The sequence below is a fragment of the Tripterygium wilfordii genome, chromosome 3, assembly GCF_013401445.1.
Source record: "Tripterygium wilfordii isolate XIE 37 chromosome 3, ASM1340144v1, whole genome shotgun sequence".
NCBI classification, from domain to species: domain Eukaryota; kingdom Viridiplantae; phylum Streptophyta; class Magnoliopsida; order Celastrales; family Celastraceae; genus Tripterygium; species Tripterygium wilfordii.
This window is the reverse complement of record NC_052234.1, coordinates 1167612-1194398: the sequence shown is the minus strand read 5'-3', so window position 1 is coordinate 1194398 and position 26787 is coordinate 1167612. Positions and strand designations below refer to the sequence as shown.

General features: G+C 36.0%; 3 protein-coding genes across 11 annotated transcripts; 1 reads left to right on the top strand and 2 right to left on the bottom strand.

Moving 5' to 3' along the window:
- Positions 1–298: 298 nt before the first annotated feature.
- Positions 299–8651, bottom strand: LOC119994710 (phytochrome-associated serine/threonine-protein phosphatase-like). The gene is made up of 10 exons (XM_038841254.1): positions 8370–8651; positions 6834–6980; positions 6679–6746; positions 6048–6105; positions 3895–4005; positions 3723–3773; positions 1917–2060; positions 1749–1844; positions 1602–1673; positions 299–713 (listed from the first exon to the last, which is right to left on the bottom strand). The coding sequence occupies exons 1-10, from the start codon at positions 8448–8450 to the stop codon at positions 630–632; spliced, it is 912 nt and encodes a 303-aa protein (XP_038697182.1). The 5' UTR covers positions 8451–8651; the 3' UTR covers positions 299–629.
- A 1945-nt stretch (positions 8652–10596) lies between these two features.
- On the top strand, positions 10597–21536 carry LOC119989295. 9 transcript variants are annotated; one of them, XR_005465784.1, is made up of 8 exons: positions 10597–10812; positions 11417–12847; positions 12934–13333; positions 14714–15054; positions 15137–15478; positions 15656–15769; positions 15881–20540; positions 21191–21536. XR_005465784.1 is itself a non-coding variant. In XM_038834767.1 (4 exons), the coding sequence occupies exons 2-4, from the start codon at positions 11454–11456 to the stop codon at positions 14807–14809; spliced, it is 1890 nt and encodes a 629-aa protein (XP_038690695.1). In that variant the 5' UTR covers positions 10597–10812; positions 11417–11453; the 3' UTR covers positions 14810–15562. The 9 variants fall into 9 exon arrangements, 3 of the variants coding, with proteins under 3 accessions (XP_038690695.1, XP_038690661.1, XP_038690669.1); XR_005465782.1 differs by having other exon boundaries at positions 14714–15478; positions 15881–16320; positions 16383–20540; XR_005465785.1 differs by having other exon boundaries at positions 14714–15478; positions 15881–15921; positions 16944–20540; positions 21191–21533.
- A 288-nt stretch (positions 21537–21824) lies between these two features.
- Positions 21825–26061, bottom strand: LOC119989332 (zinc finger CCCH domain-containing protein 48-like). Its single transcript, XM_038834779.1, has 8 exons — positions 25945–26061; positions 24606–25326; positions 24038–24223; positions 23834–23935; positions 23315–23464; positions 22634–22813; positions 22243–22340; positions 21825–22100 (listed from the first exon to the last, which is right to left on the bottom strand). Exons 2-8 carry the CDS (start codon positions 25323–25325, stop codon positions 21968–21970), a joined length of 1569 nt encoding a protein of 522 aa, XP_038690707.1. The 5' UTR covers position 25326; positions 25945–26061; the 3' UTR covers positions 21825–21967.
- Positions 26062–26787: the final 726 nt, after the last annotated feature.

The window sequence follows — 26787 nt, the reverse complement described above, 5'->3', positions numbered from 1 at the left end:
TCGGGCTATCATCAGACACTCAGATTCCAATCCACAATGCCACAAAGCTCCTTGCTACTGTTTACTCATGGGTGAGAAGCTAATTTGGTATTTGTTAGGGTAGCAACTGAAGAACTGTGCAAGTGAATAATAGTTCAATTTGAAAGCAGCTGCAGCCTGCAAGAACTGAAAGATATTGATCTTTCAACCTCTTAAAATTGTTCTAATTATTTCTGAAAGCACCGTTTTAAGGTATCAAAGATGATTTTGCGAGACTTTTAACTGTTCTAAAAAAATGAAAAAAAAAACAAAACAAAACTCTGGAACACAAAACATGTAACAATGGATAGTTCGCAAAAGTAACAATTACACTAATACACAACCCAAGAATTTAAAAGCATGTTGACTGAGGAACATACTAGGGAAAAAAAAACACTACCCAGATAAATAGGCAAGTTAACATATTGCAACCATCATACACAACCCACAATCGGAATGCGGCCTGGACTTTAAAGAAAATTTCCCACCATCTCTTCCACCTGCAAACAATGAAGTCAGATCCATCCAATCTCTCTCCTTACCGATTCCTTAAAAGCCAGCCACAGTACTAGGGTGATTTTACAATTGATGCAGCCGATGGTTCCCTTCAATCATAAAAAGTATGGCACCCCTGACCTGGGCCCTCGCATCTGGTTGTTCTCCTCTGTTTCAGTAAAAAACTTCACTTCCCTCTCCTGAAGAAATTACGGGTATTAGGTTTCATTCATACAATTCTAAGGGTAAATGAGACACAGGAGTGTCTAATTAAATCAGGAAAACATATATTATACAACAGAGGCAAAGAACAACTTCAGAAAGCACGAAGAACAAAAAAAAGTAGAATTAATGGATTATGTCCACGAAATTCCCTACAACTGCAAAGCATGCTAAATATGGCTACCAGGAATACTGGGATCAAAGAAATCTCAGAATCTCGAGCAGTTATGGTGAGATGACCCTGTGTTTACCATTCTTTAATCCTCCTAATTCTCCCTCTGCACATTTTACAACGTATTTTTGATACCTACTTTCCATGAGCTTATACTGAAGGCTTATTTTGACATGCTTGTGCTTATTGAACCGCGTAAAGAAGCCTATAAATGCTATGAAAAGCTGGTAACATTTTCAGAAGCAGCTATGACTAGATGCTACTAGAAGCAGCTAGGAGTTCGCTTTCAAAAGCTAGCTTCCATTTATTGTGTCCTTAAAACATTTTGGTAATATGCAACTAGACCCCTGAAGTTCAGTCTCTTTTCATATTACCCTACACATTTTATGGTGTGCAAAGCTGTTTTTAAAGTTTGCTGAACAAACTTTTATAAGATCTTTTGTAAGCTGCTTTCAGTAAGCATAAGCAATGCCAAACTAGGCCTAAAAGGCCCAGAGTTCTGGAGAAGTCTCCAACCACTAAAAAAAACTTGCATGGAATAATGACAAGGACACATTATAGACTTATAGTTGCTGATGCATAAAAAGGCCAGCACAAAAACTTGTAATTTCAGGCATCACAATATCCACTTGATTCCTAAGGTTATTTCAACAAGGAGGAAAAAGGACAGAATGAGAAACTTGTAATGTCTCACCATGTTCTCATTGAAGCTCAATATAGAAGCTACATTCCCACAACGGTAACAGTAATTTGGCGCAGACCACACCTATAAAAGTTGTCAGAAACTATGTCATCAAAATTTATTGAACTAAACAGAAATATGACTAAGTTAAAGCCTCACAGTCACTAGGCCTTTATCTTGAAACATGTATTTAAGACCCTCTTGTACAAGTTGATGTGCTCTGCAAACTAGCTCCAGATTGTTTATGTGGTTGAACTGCAAGGGGAAAACAGAATGGTAAGCTCAGCGGGATGATCTCCTCGTGGCTTTGAAAAGAAATGGCATTACCTCAGAAGTAACTCTTGACCCAAACAGCCAACCTGCTCCACGTGGACTTACTGCCCATGTTTCAATATCTTCAGGATCACTCCACATGAGATCACAGAATGGCCCTTCATGTGGAATTTCACAATTCCTGTCAATTACCCTTATCTGCCAACAGAAACGAGAGGATATGCAAAATAATTCATGTGGACTATCAACCAGATAACAAAATGCCATGGCAGCACTTGAGGACTCAACATCGATGAAGGTAAAAAAATCATGACCATAAAGCAATCAGCAAGACATAATCAACCATTTTTTTATTGTTCAAGTGGAATAGGGATTCAAATCCTTCCTCTAAGCAGAGTGGTGAGGAGCTTGATCACTTAGCCTAGTGGAGCTCCTCACGAAAAGTAAGCCTATTAACCGAAGAAGTAACAGGGTCCATGATGCAGATTGAGATTGCGATATTTCTCTTAAATATTTTATTTTGGTATTTTAGGAAATCAATTGTTTGTAAATCAATTAGTATTATTTTTCTAGGAGTCTAGTATCTTTTTAAGTCTCTGTTTCCTATTAGAAGTGTAGGGTTTCCTAAAATACCAAAATAAAATATTTAAGAGAAATATCGCAATCTCAATCTGCATCAGTCTGGGGTCACCAATGGGGCTTATTCAACTGCAGCAAGACCACTGACATCAATTCAAAGTTTCAAACAAAGTAAAAGTTTGGCTGTCACTTGAACGGAATAAATAATTAGCAATAACTCGCGTTTGATAAGCAATGGCCATTAATTGGCCTCCACAAGACTGGTCAACAATCAATAACCCCTAACATAGTACAGTAGAACATCTGAACATGACTAATAAGGCTGCTACAATTTCTAAGCAGATAGGTAAAGATGTTTTACATCAAGGAAAGTATCCAATCACTTCTGTTTTGGCAGAGTATTCCTCAATGAGATTCTGAGATATTCTTATTTGTTTCCCATATTTTCATTAATGCTCAAAACCCATAATTAGTTCGTGTCTCAGCTTCCATTACTTCCTAAATTTCCTTTTCAACCCTAAAAGTATCCTTTCATCAATCCCTAAACAAAATAGCCAAATACCTAAAACGAGTACTGTTCGTGGCACCATTTACAGTGTGACATGAACAGCAACTATACTTCTTCCTCTCTTTTTTTTTGGTTTTTTTATTAGTTTTATTCCCATATTACTCGCATATAAAAGCCACAATTCCCAAATACCTTATCTACCCTTTTACCAGTAAATTATCTAAACCTACCACCTTCATATTGTTCTGCATCATACTTTTCCTTTTTAAATGGAATGAGATTTTATTGGAGCACCTAGAAGTTGCAAAGTATGTCTTGCCTCATACAAACTTTGCTAAATCTTTGATGAAGATTTTACGTATGTATTTATCATCAAGAAATAACAAGTAACACTTGATCTAGTGGTAGAGTTGTTTCAACCGCAACCGAGAGGTCATAGATTCAAAACCTTGAAATAGGCTCTCTCACGTGCAGGATTAAGGCTATGACATCTTTTGCCCTTCTCCCAACCATGCCTCAACCACAAGAGCCTAGTGCATAAGACTTATTTGTCTTCTTCTACTACCTTTTACTTTTACCTCTTTTACCATCAAGAAATCACAAAAATAAAAAGTTCACAACCACAACAAATTACCGAACACTACAACATTTGCTGAGGGAATGAAAATCAAAAAAGAGAACTAAACTATAAGCAAATATGTAATAGAAAGAATTATGTAAATCTCCAGTATTGAGCAACATTAAATAAATTAATGATAACAACAAATAAAAACCTGATCAATAGTCCGTATGTCAGGCGAAAGACCACCATGGACACAAAGCACCTGTAAAACTCAAAAACGGACAAATATTTAAATTTAAAAGCAACAGGAAAATCAAACAAAGCAAAATCAAGGAAATATGACGCAGTAGAAGAGAAGGAGAGAGAGAGATAGAATGACGCACAGTTCCATCTATAATTGCTGACAGCGTAAGATAGTCAAAAACATCTGTACAATATCGCCATGCATTAGCATTTCCATACTTTCGCTGACATTCATCATAGAAACCATATACCTAAAAAAAGAATTAGGTATTAAACACTTGTTTTTGCAAAATTGCAAAGTAAGCAAATTAATTTAAAAGATACTCTGTCAACTTTAACCCCTTGTTGCAAGCATGAGAAATGAAACTGAGTAAATCTTCAAATTTATTTTTCAGTATGTAAGAACACAAAAACTTACACTAATGATCCACTCACAAATTTCGTTTAGACAAAAAATGAGCAAAACTTCAACACCAAACATTCTAGAGATAGTCAAATTACAAAACAGGCCCTAAAGCCCAATACCATTCGAATTTTTTTTTACAATGGTGGGCGGCAAGCCAAACAGGATTAAGAATAACTCTCAGTAAATCTGCAGGCAAAAATTAGAAAATTTTCTTCAATCTAACCGTTCATTCTGTTTATAGTCAAAACAGCAAAAACCTAAGTTTACTGTCCAATAAAAATTTATTTTAGAGTTTACAATGAAACTGATAAATAAATCACATTTCTACATCATGACAAAGCATATTAATCTAAGCATTCATGAGTAAATGCTTATGAACACAAGCTTGGGGTTAGTTGGAACTTGGAAATCCTTAACTGAGATTAACATCACATACATCGCCATGCGGACAAACCTACAAGCACTGACATGCACTAGCATGATGTAAGTATGGATGTGCATAACAAATTTAAAATAAGATATGCTTAAGTAAGGTATTGATATCAATTTAACAAAATACTTAAATACCCACATCTTGTTAGAGCTCATCTAAAATCTTGGAATGCCATTATGTCTATCAACTCACTGATACCTTAAGTACACCCACAGATTTGATTACAAGTAGATACAAGCATTTACTAGACATATTCCCCACATCACATGAACCATCCTTCAAGCTAAATTCTTCTCAGCATTCGTTTCTGAAAATAACTCTTATCAGTTTACTTGATTTAAGGAAAATCGTGTCGCCAAGGGCTATTCTCTACATTAAAATTTTGAGATAGTGCAAGCCTCCACAAGAATTCCAAGACTTTGTTTGATCTACAAGTAATGTTCAACTAAAGCGAAAACATTAGAATAGTGCTAGCCCATCCAGCATTCATTTTATTTGTAATCTCATTACATTAATAAATCAGCAATTTCCAAGTTGAAATAGATGAAATATTTAAAAGCATAAATGAGCAAGAATGCAAGGGTAAATCAGAAAACCATTCATAAGTGAGTGCAAATGGTGCGTCCGTCAATATTGTGCTCCTTAAAAGGGACATGTTAACGAGACAGTAGAGGGCTTTCTTTGGCTGCAGTCCAAAAGCTTCTCGATGAAAAGAAGAAAGATTTAAAACACTACTGTAATTAACAAAGAAAAAACATCAGAGGAAAAAAATCACAGAACAAGAAAACACAATTTGTGTGCAGTTTCACAAGCTCTTCTTAGAGACCATCATTTTGTTCATAGGTCATAGTAAACCCTCCGTAACACCATGCTTTAAGAATATATCCTCTATGCCACTGCAATGTATATAAGATTTTAAAGAAACGGTCGATTTAAGTAATCAAGAAATGTCAAACACCTTAGACTTCAAAGCTTTCATCTATTGTGTTTTTCATTAACCATAAGCCTCAAAGTCAATAGTGTCAAGAATATGTCAAGGCAAAATAACACAGGTTATCATCACAATAAGCCAATAAAAAATGGTAGAGAGTCATAGAATAACATTTACCTTTTTCTTGAATGGAATAACATTAACTTTTAAGAATCAAACTCAAATCATCAACATCAAACCCTTCATTTCAGGCAACAGTAAACAACAAATAGACAATATCAAAAAAATGGCCAATAACAAATCAAAAGCCACAAACATTATAGGCTTTTGGATAAGGACAAAAAGGTGGAAGATTTCAACTACAGCGATTAAATGATGCAATTTAACAATGTCTCAAACTTCAAAGTAAGATCTGAATCTCCAACAGTCCAATTCATAACAAAACTGATTTCAATCTAAATTTTCAAAGAAGAATAATATGTAAAAATCTAGGGAAGCATACCTAAAATCTAGGGAAGCATACCTGAGTTAGTTGTCGGCTTTCATGATTTCCGCGTAAAAGAGTAATATTGGCTGGGTATCTAAGAAAGTACCAAAAAATATTTAGCATCACAATGAAACTATGAAATTATACACAAAAAGAAAAATTAATGTGGCTGATCTGGAAACAAACCAAAATTACAAAAGAACCCCACGTCTTGTAACCATGATTTAAAGGCATAGACTCTTTTCCACTAAATTATGTAGAATGAAAGAGAAAGAAGCGTATAAAAGTACCATGTAATACACTACAAACCCTTAAATATACAAGGGGGAAATGAGAGTTTTCATTGACCCCACGGACCAAAATGTTAATTGTAAACAACAGCAACAACATCAATAGCCAAAATTGGTTAATAACCTTATTCAATAGCATCCTTCAGCCCATGCATAATTCAGCAATGAACTATAGGTCTATATCTCAAATAAACTTACATCACTTAATAAACACAAATTACCAATTTACCATTCGATACTTTGGAGAAGTTGATAGACATGGCCTTCTAAGCCCATTTATGTATTAATTGTTAAACTAAGCATGTATAATTATTCCATGCGAGAGAAGAAGAATAAATATGAGTTCAAGATGTGCAAAGACTTGCACAGCTGCATACCTTGCTTTCAGAAGCAAAAGAATGGTGAAAACTTCAAGACTATTGTAACCTCGATCAACAAAGTCGCCCTACAATGATAGCAGGATTGAGAATGACAATAAGATGATGTGATGAAATTTCACACAAGTTTTGAATTACAAAAATATTGATTATACCATAAATATATAATTCGTCTCTGGTACATGACCTCCAGTCTGAAAGAGTTTCATTAAATCATGAAACTGGCCATGAATATCACCACAAACAGTTACCGGACTGTTGACCGGCTGTACATTTGATTCTTCAATAAGGATCTCTTTCACCTGCAATGTTTTGGTTGCAATGGTAAGCAAATTTGACAAGCAACTGCGGCCAGTGCTTATAAAAAATTCATGTCTCTCAACAAGCCCGTAATCATGAAGGTGTTGTAATATTCACTTTATGACCTCCAGTTAATTCCAACACTAAGCAGTAAGCATCATTCAATAAGCATTTACTCCGCAAATTCCCAGAATTTATTAAGCTTAAAAGGGGGAAAAAAACAAAATAACATTTCCATTTTCCAACTATGCATTTTAACGGCAGGATGAATTTAAAATTTTACAGAGCTACAAAATTACACATGTAATCCATGGAAATTTTAATAGATTTACGACTCCTGCCATGCAGCTTCAAGAAGACAACAACCGGCACACAAGGCTTGAGCAGTTGAAATATGGTATGGGAAGCAGAAACAATAACATACCACCACATCCCTGTGGTGAATGAGAAAATCAATTCCAAGAGAATAAAACATAACATGATCAACAAGGAACTCCTCAGTATAGGTACTATAGGATGCTAAAGGATATCAGACAGTAGCAAAGTATTAACTACTACGACAGAACATATTCGATGTTGAATTCTAAATGCCAGTGCGACTATGTGTAGCAAAGTTGCTCATCTGATACCAAATCAAATCAATCAGGATAAGAAGCGGTCAGGAATATAATTTATTTTTATGTATTTGGGGACTGTACATAATTAATTCATTCAATGTGCAAAAAGGAACACATGGTCTCCACACACATCCTTCAAAGTGGATAAGGGCAACAAGGTTCTACTGTGGTATGATGCTAGGCTGGAACTTCTCCTTTAAAAGCACCTATTTAATATCGTTGTTTCTAAGGATGCTCTGATAGAGGATTGTGTCAACTTTAATGATGGTGGAATTACAGGTTATGAATTTCATAAGGGATACAATGAATTGGGAGTTGGTGTGCATCAATTTGGTGTCAGATCACCAATCCTAATTAATCTCTAACTCAAGGTTTTCTTCCTTGAAGCCTAAACCCACTATGGTCAGTTCAACTACAATTACTTCTTAAGTTTGTCTTGGGATATCGAGACCTTCGTGAATAACATTGGAGGTTGAAATTGTAAATATCTTGCGTACACAACACTCTCCTCAGCAGCCAAGAAAGAGTTCATAAAAACAAGTTGCCAATTCCACAATGCAAGCGATGACCACAGAGGCGGAGGTTGAAAAATAAAGATCCAAACCCTAACCTTCGTTTTGCTTAACATATAACGGAAAAAATAAATAAATAAGCGTTATACGAGGATCCATAGCTAATACTTCATAGCGGCCAACCCTAATCACAGCAAAAAGTAAAGCAGGAGCAAAAGCAGAAAGTCAAAAGCAGAAAAACCCTAGAAATAAGGAAGCATACGTATTCGCAGAGAAGCTGAAGCTCGTCCTCCAATAGATGCTGCCCTTCCTTCACCTTGGATATCCACTGATCCAAATCCATCTCTCGATTTCGATTCCCCTCTTCGTCGTTGGATTCAATTCTCTCCTTTTCAGTTTCTGGTTATGTGAGTAAAACCCCAACAATAAAGAAGAAACGGAGACGATAACAAAGAAAATTTGAATTGTGAAGAATACCAAGCAAGCAGCCAATTGAGAACAGATCTACTTCTCATTCTTGTGTTCGGGCCAAAAAGCTAAAAAAATAAATAGCAAAATTAAATAATAAAACGAAGAAATAAAATGAAAATCTTGTCGTAGGCTAAATATTCTTTATTCATTTATTATCTATTAACTTTATTTTAATAAAAATATTAATTATTTATTCAAGGATGAATAAGTTGACCATTTGCCAAGTTATTTATACCGAGACAATCCAAATACCTCAAATTAATTTACATAGGTTAAAAGCTCATATGATCATTATTTACTCCATAAATGTCCGAATTTGTTGGCATTCCAAAATTTAGTGTCCAAATGATTAACTTTATTTTCAACTTCGAAAATGACATGTAGTTCATTAGTTTGATAGTTCATGGGAGCGCAACAAGTTTATTCTATTAATTTAATTAATGGAATAGTTTTTTTATATTTTTATATCTCATAATTCATTGTCCAAAAAGTATTATTTTAATATATATTATGTTGTTTTTTAAAGTGCAATGTATAATTCATTGTTTTAGTTCTATATTCATTTGTTTTTGAAATTCCATTGAAAAAAATAATGGAATTAAGAAATTCCATTAAAAAAAACAATGGAATTATGATTTATCCAATAAAATTAATCGACAATGAATCTTGTTAGAAAGAGTTTTATGTGCTGATTTTGAATTTTGAAAGATAAAACGTTTTAAAATTTTGTTTAAGATACTTTGACTCTCATGAGCTACCTAGCACTATTGTTTCAACTTAGAGCAGTACTACATACCTCTCATTTTACCCAAATCATATATGGTAGACATGATAGTCATTTTATCACAATTATATGTGGTATGTGTGATAGTCATAAATATACTACTCACTCAATATAATATGTTATTGTTAAGTGTGTCCGAAACACGACATCAATCTAGATTATAGGATAACCCAAAAACCCTAATTTTTTTCTCTCTCCCTCTCCCTCTCTATTTGCAACCCTCACCTCTGTGTCGTTTGAGGGGAGGAGGAAGGAAATTCCCTCTTTTCCTCCTCCCATCCACGTTCTCCTTTGCTATCTTATTTCTTTATGAGTTCCTTTCTATGTTATTCAATAATACTTTGGTGTATCACCCCACATATATGATTGTTTTGCCTTTAGATCTAATGATTTTTGGTGGCGGCAACATCCGTTTTATGGTAACTCTGATAAAGGTAAGGAAGGATAGGTCTCAAGGCTGTAACACATACTCCACTCTTTGGTGAGGTTTTAAGACAGTTCCTCATCATGCAATGGTTGCTCCAGGACCCCTATATGCCACTCAAAAGGAGTATTATCCATTTGTTAGTCCATTTGTGGCATATGCTATTGTTTTGAGTATTTTCTTTATTATTGATTTAGGAGTTCGTTTTTCTTATAACACTTCTAGAGGAGTCTCCTCATCTATATATTGTGTAACTTGTGTTTTGCTAATTTAATATAAATTTATATTATTCTTAAAAAAGGGGGGTGTCCGAGACTTTTGTCCCTTTTGTAAAAAAAATTGGTATAACATATTAAAGTCTAATGGAACATAATCTATTTAATTTTAAAAAATGTATCTCACAATTTTTGTGTAGCTAGTTTGTTAGAATTAAGATGCATGAATTTGCATTGAAAAACAAAAGCACTTGAGAGTTGATATTAACAAAAAAAAAAAGGAAATTGAAACAAATATATCGAAATGAAATTTGGAGGTCATTGTTCGCAATTTGTTGCCTATTAATTGGGCCGTGCAGAAAACAGGTTGGCCTGATTTAAATCAGGTCCAACATTATATCCAAGCCCACAGTCCGCAGGCCAGACCTAGACAAACAAGCCCATTAAATCAAGAGCCAGGAACTGCCGGATTAGACCTCTGTGAGTTTAATTAATGGGCCTTTCCCAGACGAAAGGACCAAAGATTTGTAATTCCTCCAAGTCCAGAACAAGCCGGAAAAAGAAAGAGAAAAAAGGAACGAATCAATTCAATTGGTGCTCGTGTTTCGTTGAGCGGTGATCGGAACCAAGAAAACCCTCTAGAACCCTGAACTGCTAAACAGATGAGATGGCGAGACTGGGAACTGGGAAGTCAATCGACGGTGGCTTGATGTTTTCGTCCTCGATTGTTGCTTCATCTTTCTCCTCTTCTCCGTCGTCTTAGTAGAAAGAGTTTTCCGAAGGCAAAAGCATATCCAGAGCTCTGGTTCAGGTTTATTCTCTGTTCTGCCTTGGTCCTAGGTTTGTTCCATATGATCGACCATTTATCTCCACGAGTTTCTAATGGAATTTCACCGTAATGTATGTGGGTTTTTTTTTTTTTTCATGTACTACTTTGATAACGAAGCTTGTAAGTGAAATCCTGAGGGACATTTTGGAATATCTGTGATATAGAAGTATATATATGTATATTTATCATCTGATCTGAACTGTATACATGCTCTTTTTAAATGTTCCTCCTTGTATATAAATGCCACAACTCATCTGGCCTGGTTACCATTTTCTTTTACTCGAGCTCTCTGGTATTTGGATCTACAGTGAGAGCACTTCCATAACAGTGGTGCATAGATGAAATCAAAGATTGAAGTTGGTTTAATCATGCCAGAAGTGATTTGTGTGCATGGACCCTCCAATAAACTAATGCACCAAAATTGGGATTAGCCAACGACAGTATTATTTTGTTGTTTCCTTTTTCATTTTGTTTCACTTTTTAGTTGAGCTGCCATCAATATGCAAGACCATATGATCGACCATCTATTTGTTTTACTGTACAACTTCCTAGTTTACATGTAATCTTTTTTATTTAATATTTGTAGGCACTCTACTGCTGCCGATTCTGTGTTCTCCTTTCCAATGTCAACTTCTGGAGCTGCAAGTAAGAGGAGAAAAAATGCTTCGGGGAATAGGAGTGATATAGGATGGGAATATGCTATTGAAGTTGGTAATGATTCGAAAAAAGTACAATGTAAATATTGTTCTAAAATTTGCAGTGGAGGTATATATCGTTTGAAGCATCACCTTGCTTGTACAAACAAAAATGTTGGGCCTTGTCGAAATGTACCTGATGATGCAAGGAAGAGAATGTTGGGGATTTTATCCCAAGGTGTTGAAGCAAAGGAGATAAGGAAACAACAACTGTCGCATCAACATGACACCGGGAGCTCAGTTAATGAAACACAACATGAATCTCAATATGGAACGTCATCTATGTCTAAGGGGAAGAGAAGTTCAAATCAAGTAACCACGAATGAGTTATTTAAGAAAGATTTGAGGAGAAGTGTATGTAGAAGAATTGGGAAATGGTTTTACACAAGTGGTATTCCTTTCAACACAGTAAGGAATCCTTACTTTACAAAAATGTGTGAGGAGATAGCTAGACATGGAGTTGGTTTTAAGGCTCCCTCTTACCATGAGATTAAGGAGACTTTTCTGAGTGAGGAGGTCGAGGAGATGAAGGAGTACCTTGAGCTTCATAAAGTTGGATGGAGAAGAGTAGGATGTAGCATAATGTCTGATACTTGGACAAACAAAAAGGGAAGATCAATATGCAATTTCTTGGTGAACAGTTGGAAAGGTACTATCTTTTTGGAGTCAATAGACACATCTAATTTTTCCAAAACAGCAAAAAAAGTTTTTGAGATGTTGGAAAATGTTGTTGAGAAGGTTGGGGAAGAAAACGTTGTGCAAGTGATTACTGATAATGATGCAGCTTATAAGGCAGCAGGTTCAATGTTGATGGATAAGAGGAAACATTTATTTTGGACACCATGTGCCACACATTGCATTGATTTGATATTGGAGGATTTTGAAAAGAAACTGAAGGTACATCGTGTGACAATCCAAAAAGGTAGAAAGATCACAACTTACATATATTCTAGAACTTTACTCATGTCTATGTTGAAACACTTTACTCAGGGGAGGGATTTGATTAGACCTGATGTCACTAGGTTTGCTACGACTTTAAGATGCCTTAGTGAACATAAGGCTTCATTAATGACCATGTTTTCTTCTTCAAAGTGGAAGGGAAGCGAGTTTGTACGCACCGAAGAAGGGAAAAGGGTTGAAAACATTGTTCTGGATGGTAGGTTTTGGAAAAATGTTATTCTATGTCTTAAGGCTGCATTACCTATGATTAAAGTGCTTCACTTGGTGCATTTGAATGAGCAGCCAGCTATGCCATTCTTATATGAGGAGATGGACTGTGCGAAAGAGAAAATCCAAGCTAATTTCAATAATGTGGCAAGAAGGTAAGTAAATTTACCCAACATTTTCAATTATTAATACCATATGTGTTATATAAACGTCAAATAACCTTTTGTTTTCTTGGTTGTAGTTATGAGCCTTTATGGAGTATTATTGATGAAAGATGGAATAACCAACTTCATAGGCCATTACATGCTGCGGCCCACTATCTGAACCCCCGAATTCATTATCGTCCAAGCTTCAATCCTAATGATAAGGAGGTTAAAAGTGGGCTATTTGATTGCTTGGATAAATTGGTGAAGGAACGGGATGAAAGAAATACAATAATTTCACAGCTAGATACATTCCATCATGCTAGAGGTATGTTTTCTAGGGATTGTGCTAAGGCATTATTGGAGAAGAAACATCCTGCTGATTGGTGGAACACTTATGGAGATGAAGTTCCTGAACTTCAAAGATTTGCTATACGAGTGCTGTGCTTGACGTGTAGTTCTTTTGGGTGCGAGCGTAATTGGAGTGCATTTGAGATGGTAAGACTAGAGAAGGTTTTTAAAGTTTTTTTTGCTAAATGTTAATGACTTCAATACTTCTTAATTATTTATTTATTTGGTTTTAGGTTCATACTAAGAAAAGGAATCGTCTTCATCAACAGAAGATGAATGACTTAGTGTTTGTGATGTGTAACTCTAAGTTGAAGGATAAAGGATTTAAAAGTAACGAGTTGCCAACTTTTGAAGAACTTGGTTCGGATGATGAGTGGATAACTGAGATATGCGTTCCTCCTCCTAATGAGGTTGACAATGTTGTCGAAATCGGTGAAGAGGTTGAAACTGAAGATGATGTTGACTTAGGTCATGGTGCATTTATTGATGATCATGATGATATTGCCTCAAGGAGGGATGCAATTGAACCTGATGTTTCAAATGTTGGTGATGAGGAAGATGATAGGAGTGATGATGATGCAAGTGGTGATGAGGAACATGATGGGAGTGATGGTGATGCCAGTGGTGATGATGGACTAGATATGAATGTTAATCTTGAAGATTTGAGTTAGTTTATTAGTATGCATTTTGGTTGTTGAAACATGTGATTGAGCTAGTTTTATTATTTTGCATGTTTGGTTGTTGGAAAATGGTTTTGTATGATATATTTTAATTGTCATTGCATTATGTTTTATGTTATTGCTGGAACATGTCTTGGTATTAGAATTAGACTTAATTTTACATAGTACGTAAAATCTTGCGATTTTATGATTTCGATTTTGCACCCCTTCACCCGATTCCAATTCTATTTTGTGAATTAACCACCCATGATTACACACAGACGTCATCGAAAGGGAATACATAGCGCTGAAGGAAATCAAGTGATAGAAACCTCTTTCATTGTTGAAGTTACAAATAGGAAGAACGGTGTAATTATTTGGAATGCATACTGATACTGGTTTTGAGATTCTGTTAACAATCGTTGTTGACACCCTAGAGAAGTTGAAGTGTGTTTGCTGCTCTTAAATTTTCCTCCATATTGCATTAACTTCAAATTGCCAAAATCGAATTTGGACAGATCATTGAACATTAAAAAGAAAAAAAAAAATTCTTTTTGTTTGAGCTGCTACTAGGTTTGCATTCTGCATTACTGAGAAGCAATCAGACATAATATAATGGCTAGATGATTTTTTTTCCTTCCAGTTTCTCGCTGTGGACAAGAATCCTAACCAAGTGTTTCCATAGAGTCCTCTTCTCTTGTTTTTTTTTTTTTTTTTCGTCCTTCATTTGGAACTTTCACGGGTGTACCATGAGCTAAGTGCATGTTGTGGTTACTATAGATATAGAAGTTTTTAGATGGCTATCTGATGCAGCATTTTGAGTAGTCCCTCTGTGTAGTGCTTAATTTTTCGTATGCTCTACTTTCAGGTTCCGGCAGCTTTCTTTCCTTCCTGGTACATAGTTCTCAGCGTGAAGAATGTACAAAAACAAAAGAAAGTGTATTTTAGGGCTCCTCGAAGTTAAATCACATCAAAGTATTACTTATTTTAGATTTGCGGTTTCATTTACTTATCCTGATTTACTTCTGTTGCAGGAAATCCATAATGATAGAAAAGTAAATCTCAGGCACATGATCATGACATTTTGTGTTGAGAAATTCTAGATTTCTGGTAGCAGCATCTAAGAAGCACTTGTCGAAGTGTTTTTATTCATTTTTAGTGTGATACCATAGTGGATTGTTAAAATGGGGCACTGCACTTGTCTTTAATGTGAGAATGGTACTTGCTTTATTGTTTTCATTGTCAGGCCTAGCTTAGGCCCTTGCAACATTTCATCCTATTTGTTTTCTAGTCTAATATCAGGAGCAATGATCTTGAAAGAAATTGATGCACTTTCAAAGAAAATGAGGAATGCAGGAAGAAAATCGTCTGCAAGAGAAGGAATTTGATCGGGCATTCTTTAGGGAGTTCTGGCCGGACAATGCTTGAAGGTTGTAATTGCCTTAATACAGAGGATATATTTTGTACAGGAATCTTTATAGAACTTTTGCAGCCCCAGTTGAAGGCATGCGCTACTTTTTTTTTTTTTTTTACTTCTGCAGTCCATTAGTGGATACATTTGGCAAACATACTCCAGAAGAAACTTTTGTCCTAGCATTTCAGTGCAACCATGGCTCCTGGTTTTAGAAGCTTTGTAAGTTTTAAGTTACATTTTCTTATACTTGAAACATAATGTATTTGTATCTATGAGAATCACCAACAAAAAAGGTTTATGTCATAGTATGTGTGGCCACTTTTGTTTTTGCAATACCTGACTTTTTGCAAGTTTCGCTATTATGACCAAAAGTTTTTCATATGTTGCATTTAATAGTGCAAGATCTCCTAGCACTTCATGGTCCGGGGGGGCTGGGCTTGCATCTTACCTTCATTTATTTGAAGATTGCGGAAGTGATCTAATGGCAGGAGCTTGCAGCATTGCTGTTAGGTACATATGGTCTCAACAGATGTAAAATTGGGTGAATATGTGATTGTAGTCTTCATGCACAATTTCCTTGAACCTATCACTATTTTAATGTCTGTACTCACCCTTTTGTAGGAGATGCATGTGATGCGGTCCATGCAGATCCATGTTTCCAGGTAAGTTTCCTCGAAACAGTCTACATTTGATCATTGAGCTGCAAGAGGAGCCAAAATTTCTCTGTTTATTTGATATACATAGGTGAAGAGGTGGCTGTTGCAATGAGTGGAAGACTTAATCACTGCAAACCAAAGTCTTGGGGTCCATAAACATGAGGAAAACAAAAAGAAACTTATGAGGAAAAGTGGAAAACTCAAGGTTGTAGGTGGCTTTAGGTTGATGTAAACATCGGAGCCAGACAAAAAAGAAGAAGTAACATAGACGGAGCAAAAGTGGTTATATTCCCACCTCCTGGAAGGCAGTTGAGGCGGGGGATGGATGAAAACTGTGAGATCTAGCATAGGTATAATTGTTCTGATGCATCCAAAATTGAAACTTAAACAACCCTCTTTCTCATGGTCTCTGGAGTACTGTATATAGAGAAGCTTTCCAACGTTCGGGGCAGGATCTCAATCAAAAGGTTTCTCAATTGCGGAAAACTGGTTGGAAATAGCACGAGCTCTAAGGAGTTATAGGAGACAGAAAGTGGAGGTCACCCCCAAAATTCATAATGAAGGACCTTACCCCACACTCTGAAAGTCTAGACAGAGTAGACTTGTGTAGGTTAGAATATAAGACTCTGCAGGGAATGAACATGCTAATCTAACTTGAAGAATCTTTTGGAGACAAAAAAAAAGTTTCTAGTTCAAGGAGGAAGACAGAAACACCAAGTCACCAATGGAATATTGTTTTATGTCGGAAACAAGACCATGAAAGAAAATAGTGTCAGTTGCTGACTGATATAAATCCTCATTTAAAGAAGCAGTATGTTTACTGGCAGAATATTGTTTACGTGAACAACACTATGAAAGAAAAAGACTGGTGATTGTTGACTATTATAAATCCTCATTTAGAGGAGCAGTATGATTTTGGGTGACAAGTTGACGATTTGCATTTTGAAACTATTGGAGTAGAGAAGATGTCATGGCTTGCAAGATTTTTAATGATGAGAACATTTATATTACTTTCTTTGGTTGTGAAGGGAACAGAGCCTCAATTTTGGATAGATTTGCAATGGTATTCTACCCACAGTTTTTGGTGATCAATATTGAAGGGAAGATTCAACATTCTTAAGGTCTTAGTGAAAATTCCAAATGAATACCAGCTTTATTGATTATTTGAACCGTACTTTTATTCTCTCATCCTCTAAACACCCGAAGTTATCAAGATATACCATGACAAGAAATCAAATCTTGCTACAGGCTCATTTATCTCTTCTAAGCAACCAAAATTGAAAATAAAATATGTAATGGAGGATATATCATGTACTTAGCTTTTCAGAAACCAATACTTACAAGAAGTAAATACCGCCTCTCTAGGCTCATGTAAGGAAATTTGATGTTTTGATATTTTTGAGTTCGATACTGACAACTGGCAAGTAGAATTAAGCAAAGAAATACCTCTGCATTCCATAAATTATGATCGCATGCAATAACTATGTTCATTGTTGCTAGGTGGTTGGTGTTATCTTTCTTTAGAAAAGTCAAAATTGTTCCTGGCATTTCTTACATTGAAGTTACTCTATAAATTGCTTGCTTTATCTTTTTTGCTAATAAGTCTTTATTGCTCTTGGTACTTGATATGATTGTTAGATCCAAAATTGGATAAAGGGAATCCATTATTGAAATGCTCAGATCTAAATTTTAGTGATGTGTAGGACTATGGCTTTCTATTGGGATTTTGCCTTTGCCAGATTATTTTATCACAATCATTGACAGAATTTATGATAGATTAAATCACTTTATTGATAAACTTGATCATCAAAGGACAATCTTATTTCAAGGGAAATTTAATTGATATTGAATCACACACTTCCGTTTTGTTGCTTGCGGGCTATCTCTTGGGTGACCTTTTCCTTAAGGGCCTCCAGTTTCCCTTTCAGCACTAGAAGCTCGTCAATGCTTAGCTTATCAAGGGGCTTGCCAAACAGCTCCATTATTGTGTCATCAAACTTTTTCTTCAGCTCTACTTCACGTTGCTTCTCAATCTTCATTCGCCTAATCACTTGACGGTACTTCATAAGAAGTTTCTGCAGCTTAGCCAAATATTTGACATCATATGCACCTCGAATTCCTCCGTTCATGATGCCTTCAATAGAATGCAAAGTGAATTTGTTGATATGAGTGAATAATTTCAGAAGAACACATCATAATTTATAGGACTCAGATGTAGTCAACAGTCAATTATATCTGGCCTTTTTTATTGGCTCTCAATATCCTTCCATATAATTCCTTTAGGTATAAAAGGCAAAAAATGAAATATATATCTATAAATAGATTATGTATCCAATATTAATTATCAGCTTGGTTGTCATAATTTATTTTGTGTAACGTCTTAGAAGTCTTTAAATATGAAAAAATCTTACTAATTTTATATATATTAGTCGTTATCCTATGCGTCGCGTAGGATGATACTTGTTGGATATATATGAATGCTGTGAAATGCCCTAACCCAACAAGTTAACTTACGGGGTTGAATGACAAAGTAACTAATCTTAACATGGTATTAGAGCGAAAGGTATTGGGTTCAAACCTTAGCTTTCGCAATTTAAACTCCCATTTGTTGTTACCCCAAGTGTGGGGCTTTGTGCGTGTTTGTTGTTGTCCTAGCGTACTTGTTGGGCCGTCAGATTGTCTAACCCACACGTGAGGAGGAGTATTGAAATGTATATATGCTGTGAAAATGCACCAACCCAATAAGTTAACTTATTGGGTTGAATTACAAAGTAACTAATCTTAACAATACTCGTACTAAAAAGTAGAACACATAGCTTATAGATGAAGCAATATCCATTGGTACTTGTTTCTTGTTTGCTTGCATAGTTGCATCTGAGTGTTATAAATACGAGAAAATCTTACCGAGTAGAATTCGAGGCTATATCCTAGAGATTCAGCATTTGAAGGAGAGGATTTCTCTGCTGCATAACTCTTATGATTTCTAGGATTATTTATTTTGAGAATAAATTTGATATTTGATTTCCAAACTTATAAGCACCATTTAAATGCAAACTTAGATGTGGTGTCCATCTTAGTCTTCATTTGTTGGTTTTCTTTTTGAGTGTCGAAGTTTTATTACGAATTTTAGGAGACAATCTTGTCAAAATGTTCTCCACCTTAGAGTTTTGTTTGCCTAGCATTTACTGCTGTCATGAGAGTTTTTGGATCTCTGCTAATAGCATCTTGAAAGTTCTTGTCAATGTTTTCTTTATTCAAGTTTTTATGATGGCTGTTGGTCTAAGTTGCTTTTTCAAAATACCTGTCTGAAAGGGCATGGGTTCGAATCCCATTTTTGACAAACAACTTTGTTCACTTTTAGTATGATAACTTGTTGGATTGTTAGAACTAAGCACCGCACTTGTCTTTAGTCTGAGCATCATACTTGCCTTTTGTTTTCCATTCATCAAACCAAGGTTAGCCCCTTGCTGCATTTTCATCCAATTTTTATTTGTACTTTAATATCAGGATCAACTATATTCAAAGGAATCAATTGTACTTTTTAAGAAAAAGAGGAAGATGCAGGTAATAGAAATAGTCTGCAAGAGAAGGAATTTGAGTGAGCATTTTTAGGGAATTCTAGCTGGATAATGTTTGAGGTTTTTTAGGCTTCATAGAGAGAATATACTTTGTACATGTATCTTTATAAATTTCTTGTAAACTTAGTTGAGGGCAATATTCTACAAGAGAAGGAATTCGAGTGAGCCTTTTTTAGGGAGTTCTAGCCAGATAATGTTTGAGGTTTTAGGCTTCACTACAGGCATCTTTATAAATTTCTTATAACCTAAGTTGTGGGCTTGACATTGGTTTTATGCTCCTGTCGTCCATTACAGAACCATAAATGACAAACATAATTCTGAGGAATGTGGTATTACTGTATTAATGTTTCAGTGCAACTATGGCAACAATTTTTAGAGGCCTTTCAAGTTTTAGGTTATGTTATCTATACGTCGAAAGATATAGCTTGTCAAAGTATGTTTTGGCTATTTTTGCTTTTGCTTGTTACTCTCAGTACCTGTCTTCTGGCAAGTTATGACCAAAACTTTTTGTTATGTTACACCTTATTGTGCCTGATATCCTACCACTTTGTCCAGGTGGGCGGTGCCTTTGCCTTCCCTCCTTTTATTTAGATGTGCTGGAAATGATCTAATGGTGGGAGCTTGTAACATTGTTGTCAGGCATATTTAGTCTTGAGAGATCTAGCATGGTGTGAATTAGGTGATTACATGCTTCCTGCCCAGTTTCCTTGAACCAATCACTACAGTAATGCTTGTACTTTACCCTGTTGTAGGAGATGCATATTTCCGGTTGAGTTTTCTACTTCTGCTCTTGAGACTACTAGAGGAAGCAGAATTTGTGTGTTTCTTGATATAGGTCGAAGAGGAGGTGGCTCTTATCACGGGTGGAGAATTTTTTGAACGCAAACCAAATTTTCCGTAGTCTGAAAATGAGGCATTACTGTTCCAGCTAATGAGAAAAACAAGCTTATATACAGATTTTTAAACAGAAGTGGAGCAAACATGGTTATATTCCCAGAAAGCAATATAGAGGCTTCTCCTTCAAGCTGTTATCCTGCTTGACTTCAGGTATAATACAAAACCCTAACTTGAAGTAGTCTTTGCTTGATATTTGTGTGAACGGTGGACGGCCCGATGATTGTGAATGCTTGCCATGAGGGCCGCCCAACCCTAAAATTGTTTGTTCCTTCATTGTTAGGCCCGACGATTTTTTGTATGGCTGAGTTTTTTTATTATTTGTTATTATGCACGTTCTATTATGTTGATGCCTTTTGTTATAAGCATGATATTTTGATAAGTATGTTGCCATGTTAATATGCTTACTTGATGTTATGTTCCCATATTTAGTATGTGCATGCTAGGATTTGGTGTGTTATCATTCTGTTGCATGTCTTTGATCATCTAACATGTCAAAAAACCAAAAAGAAAGATTGTTCCTTGAGACCACATGTTAGTAAATAGGGCAAGAGCATTAAGGTGACAACGTAAGTTAGGCTAGTAGGGTGGCTTAACACCTTCCCTACTCGTAACAAACCCTCGAATCCCTGTAGAGAATCTCTGGTCCTTTGGGCATTGAGTTGAATATGCATTCTAATCACGCATCGTATGATTGGTGGCGACTCCTCTTTGTGTCATTTGTATGTTTATTGTTTGATATATCCGATGGTTGTCTCACACGTTTTCTGTTTGAATTCAATTGTTTGCTGGAATACTTGAAGGTAGCTTTTTATGGGTTCTATGAGGCACACAGAACCAGAGTGGAGGTCGAGACCATGAATATCCCGTATTGTGATTCTTTTGATTGCTTCAGTAGTTGTGGTCAAGAGTGAGTGAGATTTTCTATTGTTGAATGGCACATCCGAGGTCGGATTGGAGACTAGAAGAAGTATAGCAGTTGGCAACACACATGCTACATGACCAGAGTTCATAAACATTGATACATGCTCATGTATCTGGTCTGAGCAACAACTGAAACAGAAACATTTAATGGGAATATACCAGATTGGTTTGATTTGATGTTTACATATAACTAGTCGTTATCCTGCATTTGATTGTTATATGAAACTTTACAGTCTGACTAATGTGAAGGTTGCATCCTTTGGTGGATGGGAGTCTGGATAAGGAAAAGAATGTTAAAAGCAAGGGAAATGAATAACCCAAACACAGAGACAGAATCAGCAAGAGTTCATGTGCTTTGTTGTGGTTTCAGTTAGATGTGTCTTTGGAGCCCTTGTGACCGTGGCCACCTTGTGTGAGTCAAAAAAATTACTGACCGAAAAAAGAATGTTCACTCTCTTGTAGTCCAACCTTGAGAAAATGGCGCTCGAGCCTCCCAGAGCAGAAAAATAAACATGATCCAAAAGCGCTTGAGCAAATTTATAATTATATTATGGCAAATGTTCACACTGTTGCACAACTGTTCGTGACAGCCCAGATATGATGCCACTTATCAATGGCAAATAATTTGTACAGTAATGCTGTTCTTAAACTATAAATCACGAACTCTGTCCACCCAACTTCCATACAGTCAAATCCCCAGATGCATCCCCGATGAAAAATAGGTTCTCAGGACCGTTCTCTATTGACGTAACTTCCCCTTTCGAGAATATCTTGCCCCTCTCTGTAAATCTACACAAAAACAAATGAAACATTACTCAATGGAGAAAGGTTGGGAGATAAAATACATATTCATCAAAACAAAAATGGAGATAAAATACTTTTCTGCCAAATTTATCATAAACAAAAGACTAGAATGTGGTTTTGTACTCACGATGGTAGCTCGAAGAGGTGAACAATATTGTCCTTGCAAGAACATAACAAAATTGGTTTATTTTCTGTATCAACGATTCCACAAAAGGCCAGGGCTCCCTGCAAAAGCAACATGTATCGACGACTCAGTCAAATGCAAAAAAAAATGACCAAAGTTAATGCCACCAAGTTCTTTGAACACCTTATGGCAGCATACTCTATAGTTAATAATACCATCAACAGATGAATTTATTTTGAACGGAAAGAGAAAAAAATCGTGTCATGATGATATTATCTAAGAAGTATTACCATTATCTGATGATGTTAAATGAAAACCAGTGCATGCTGAGCTTATAAATCAAATATACTTCGAAATACAGAAAAAAAGGGTAAAAGTGAATCAAAAGACATACATGTTCCATGTTATGGGTATATGCTACTTCCAAGATGCCCTCTTCAGTAAGATACCAAACATTGATCTTGTGGTCCAACGAACAGGACAACAGAAACTGATCCCAACAAAGAAGAGACATCACCACATCATTATGCCCATTCAGCTTATGGGTACACTTTAAAGTGTTGAGATCCCACGCCTGAAAAAACGGTAGGAATACACAATGATTATCACGCTGATGATTTGAAAAATACCAAATAAGCAGGGAAAAAAAAGTTGCAAGTACACCAGCTAGCCAAGATTTATTCAAAACCCGATAAAAAAAAAAGATTTATTCAAAAATTGTTACTTCAATTATAAATTAGTCGGAACTAAATACGAGAACTCTATGCACAAGCATCCATGAGCACAGGCCAATATATGCATTCATATATACTTGTTATACAGAAAGAGAAAGCTGATTCCTTAACAAGTTTGATAACTACGTTCACTCAATTAGCTAAGACTTCATTTATTCCTATTGCTATGCTTGCGGCTTGCCATATGCAGAAATAGCAGCATTTAATCAAGATGTGTATTAACCAACAACTAGAGAGACGATATTAAGCACCTTGATGAAATTAATCAATATCTAATTCAAGTACACCACAAGATAAAGCGAGGACATTACAAGAGAGAAATTCTGAGCCAATCAACTCACCCTTATAGTTTGATCCATGGATCCAGAATAAAGCCCCATGGCTCCAACAGTCAAACATGTAACAGCAGAAGTATGACCTTCCAAAGATGCAGCCAGCTGGAAAGGAGGATCAGATTCAGAACTACCCTTCCATGCTAAGATAACACCATCCTGCAAACAATTAAAAATTAAATAAATATCTTATTATGAGTGGGAAAAGAAGCATACAAACATGCAAATGACTTCCTTCCGCTATTCTGACACTCAGTTTAAGAGGTAGGAATGTAGGATGATATATCAATGTGCAACACTTAAAAGTTTAAAAAAAAAGAAGCAATTAATGCTTATAAAACACTGAACCTCCAAAATATCAATTGAAATGATATGTTAGATATTTAGAGTTTCGTCTCAAGAATTTCTCACTGAGACAGTTAGATAACAATATTCCACACTGGAAGTCCACCTCAGCATGCACAGTCAAAAACTAGAAGGTCATGCATGTAGGAAAGGAGAAGGATTAGGGATATCAAAGAATCTTACCTGTGCCCCAGCAAAAAGAATATCATTGCCAATAGCAATGCCATAAACTTGCCCAACTGGCCCAATAAGGTTGTACTCAACAGATGTCTGAACGTTCCAGGCCTGCAACATGAGCAAGATCCACTAGCTTAGAAGCAATCAAGTTATTGATAAAAGATAGGAAGAAAGCAATATAAACAGATAAAATAAAAGAATAAATCTAACCTTAACAACATTTGGCAAGCCAACAAAAACCCATGAGCCTTCACTAATCAAAGACCCAATTTCATCACCAAGATTCATTGAATGCACACATTGACCAGTATGGCAATCCCAAATTCGTGCAGTTCCATCTTTGCCGCTCGAAAAAAGCTTGTCCGATCCAGATGGAAGTGTGATCCCAGTGACACTCTGCATACATAGACCGACAATAAAACCATCACTTAAACAATCTTCAATGGACCATCAATCTAAATTCTCTAAAGATGCAGCAGCAACTATGTTTGTAGGACATTAGAAATTAACATTGAAACTAATTTCATGCGAAGGAATAATATCATCGAGAGAGTCAAGGAACATAAATATAAGCACGTGGAAATAACAACATGACCCCCTTTCTATGCTGAGAAATAATGATACAAAAGAATACAAATTAAAGAAACTTATAAATCAAGCTCCATAGAAAAAGAAAAAAAAGAAGAAGCTATAGTCAATATTATGATCTCTTGAAACTCCAACTTCTCCAAAAGGAAACAATGAAAAGCTAAAAGACAGCAATAATCAGGCAAATTACCTTCGTATGCCCTCCAAGCTTTGCCATCATGGAAAACGCATCACCACAAGACCATGAATGCAAGTAGTTGCACTGATCACCTCTCATACAATTTCCAGAGACCCAATCTTTGCAGATTCTTCCCATGGCATTTTCTGCTCTTGTATCTCCAGAGCCACTCAAAGCAATTGAAATTGACGAATTTTCAAGTCTGTAATGATTAAGACTTTCCCTTGGTTGGTCCTCAGTCAAGGTGTGGAGCTTCTTCATATTTCTGTCTTGATCGGAGGGCAGCACAAACCTCTCTAATGCATTTTTTGTATCACCAGAGCCACTAACAGAAATTGAAAGTGATGAGCCTTTGGGGCTGACAGGATTGGTTGGTTGGCCACCAGGAAATGTCTGGGGCTTCTTCGTGCTTCTGCCCTCCAATGCTTTTTTTGTTCTCGCATATCCAGAGCCTCTAACAGCAGTAGAAGGTGATGAGCCCTTGGGGTTATCATGATTGGTCCTCTTCCATGTTCGGCCCTCAGTCATGGTGTGGGGCTTCTTAGCAATTTTTCCTTGAACAGCAGGGAGTGGAAGTTCTCTGTGCATGAACCTACAGGGGTTTTTCGTGCATTTTCCAGCTAACCAGAAGGAACAAGTAACATTCTTTGTTTGATTTGTGTGTTCTCCTAGCCGGTTTAAAACAAATCCTTCAGGCCTTCCAGTGAGTCCCTTTGCAGCAGTCACAGCCATACTATGAAACCAAAAAAATTAACAAACTGAGCAGATAGATGCAGAAACTCTTCCTTCAAAGGAGACCAAAACCACATAAAAGCCATGCCATCTGAACCACAAACTTGGTGGCGGCAGCCCAATGCACCCCAAACAAGTTTGGATTTCTAAAATATAATACTAAGCTAAAGGCGATTCTGGGAAGCCTGACCAAGCAGCCAAACCAAGCCTCACCCATTCCGAAAATTCAATCAATGCATAATCTCCATCAATAAACCCTAACAAACTCAAGAGTAGCCAACCTGGGAAAACCTAAAATATCCTAAAATCCAATAACAGTGTAGAATAGGGGAGAATCGCATAGCAAGGATAATCATATACACGAGATATTCAATACTCTCGATTCCAAATCGCCATCCCTCACAAAAATATGAACAATACCTAATTTTCGATCCTCCGTCAAACACTCGAGAGAATAACATCAAACCAAAACACGAAACCCCAAAATTCCATCGGAGTCGATCAAAGTAGCCGATTTTAATCATCGTCGAGGTTTCTCGGAGATCCATTGACATAACATAAACCCAGTAATAATGACACCAATCGTGAAAGAGAGACGCGTTTACGAGAAGAAACAAACCTGAGTACTCTCGGCTGCGGAGCAAACCCTAGAAAACAGCAAACGATAGACCCAAACAGAGAAAGAGACCAAGAGAACGAGAGACGGAGAGAACGTTGAAAATAAGGAGACCGCGCGTCTAACTTCCAAAAGATATGGGTGCGTGTTCGCGAATATAAGGTACCCATGGACCCCGCGTAATATTAGGATTCCTAGAAGTAAGAGAGGAAGAGTCCGTTTGGATTTGACGGATTTGAAAGGAGATGAAGGGGAAGGAAAAGAGAATGCATACTAATTTTTTCTCCAATTTTAATAAAAATTTAATAAATTTCAAATCCCTGTTCTTAATTTTTTTTTAAATTATTCAAATAAGAGAATTAGAAAGAAGCTATCTTTCTATTTTTTTCCTTTCCTCTAAATCCCTCACTCCAAACACATTCTAAAACTATTGGGAAACATAAATTTGAAATTCTTATAAAAAAATAGAAATATGAAAATTTCAATTAACCAAATTTTCCTTACAAAAGTATTTCACTATTAATTTTTTTAAAAAATAATAGGTTCTTCTATTATAAAATATTTATTTGCTATAAATGGTGAGTTGAAGGAATAACTCAAACTCAAAGCCATTTGTGTTAATTAATTAAAATGGATAAAATCTATTTCTATTCCTTGTAATCAAATGTTAGGTTTTAGTCTAACTTATCATGTGAGTTTAGACTCATTTGAATATCTAAAAAATAAACTTGTATAATGTCTTCTATTTTTTTTTATAAACACATTTAGTGCATCGTGCGAAATTTATATTTACTTATTTCATACATAATTATTAAGCATTTAGGAATGTTTTACACTTTGGTTGGA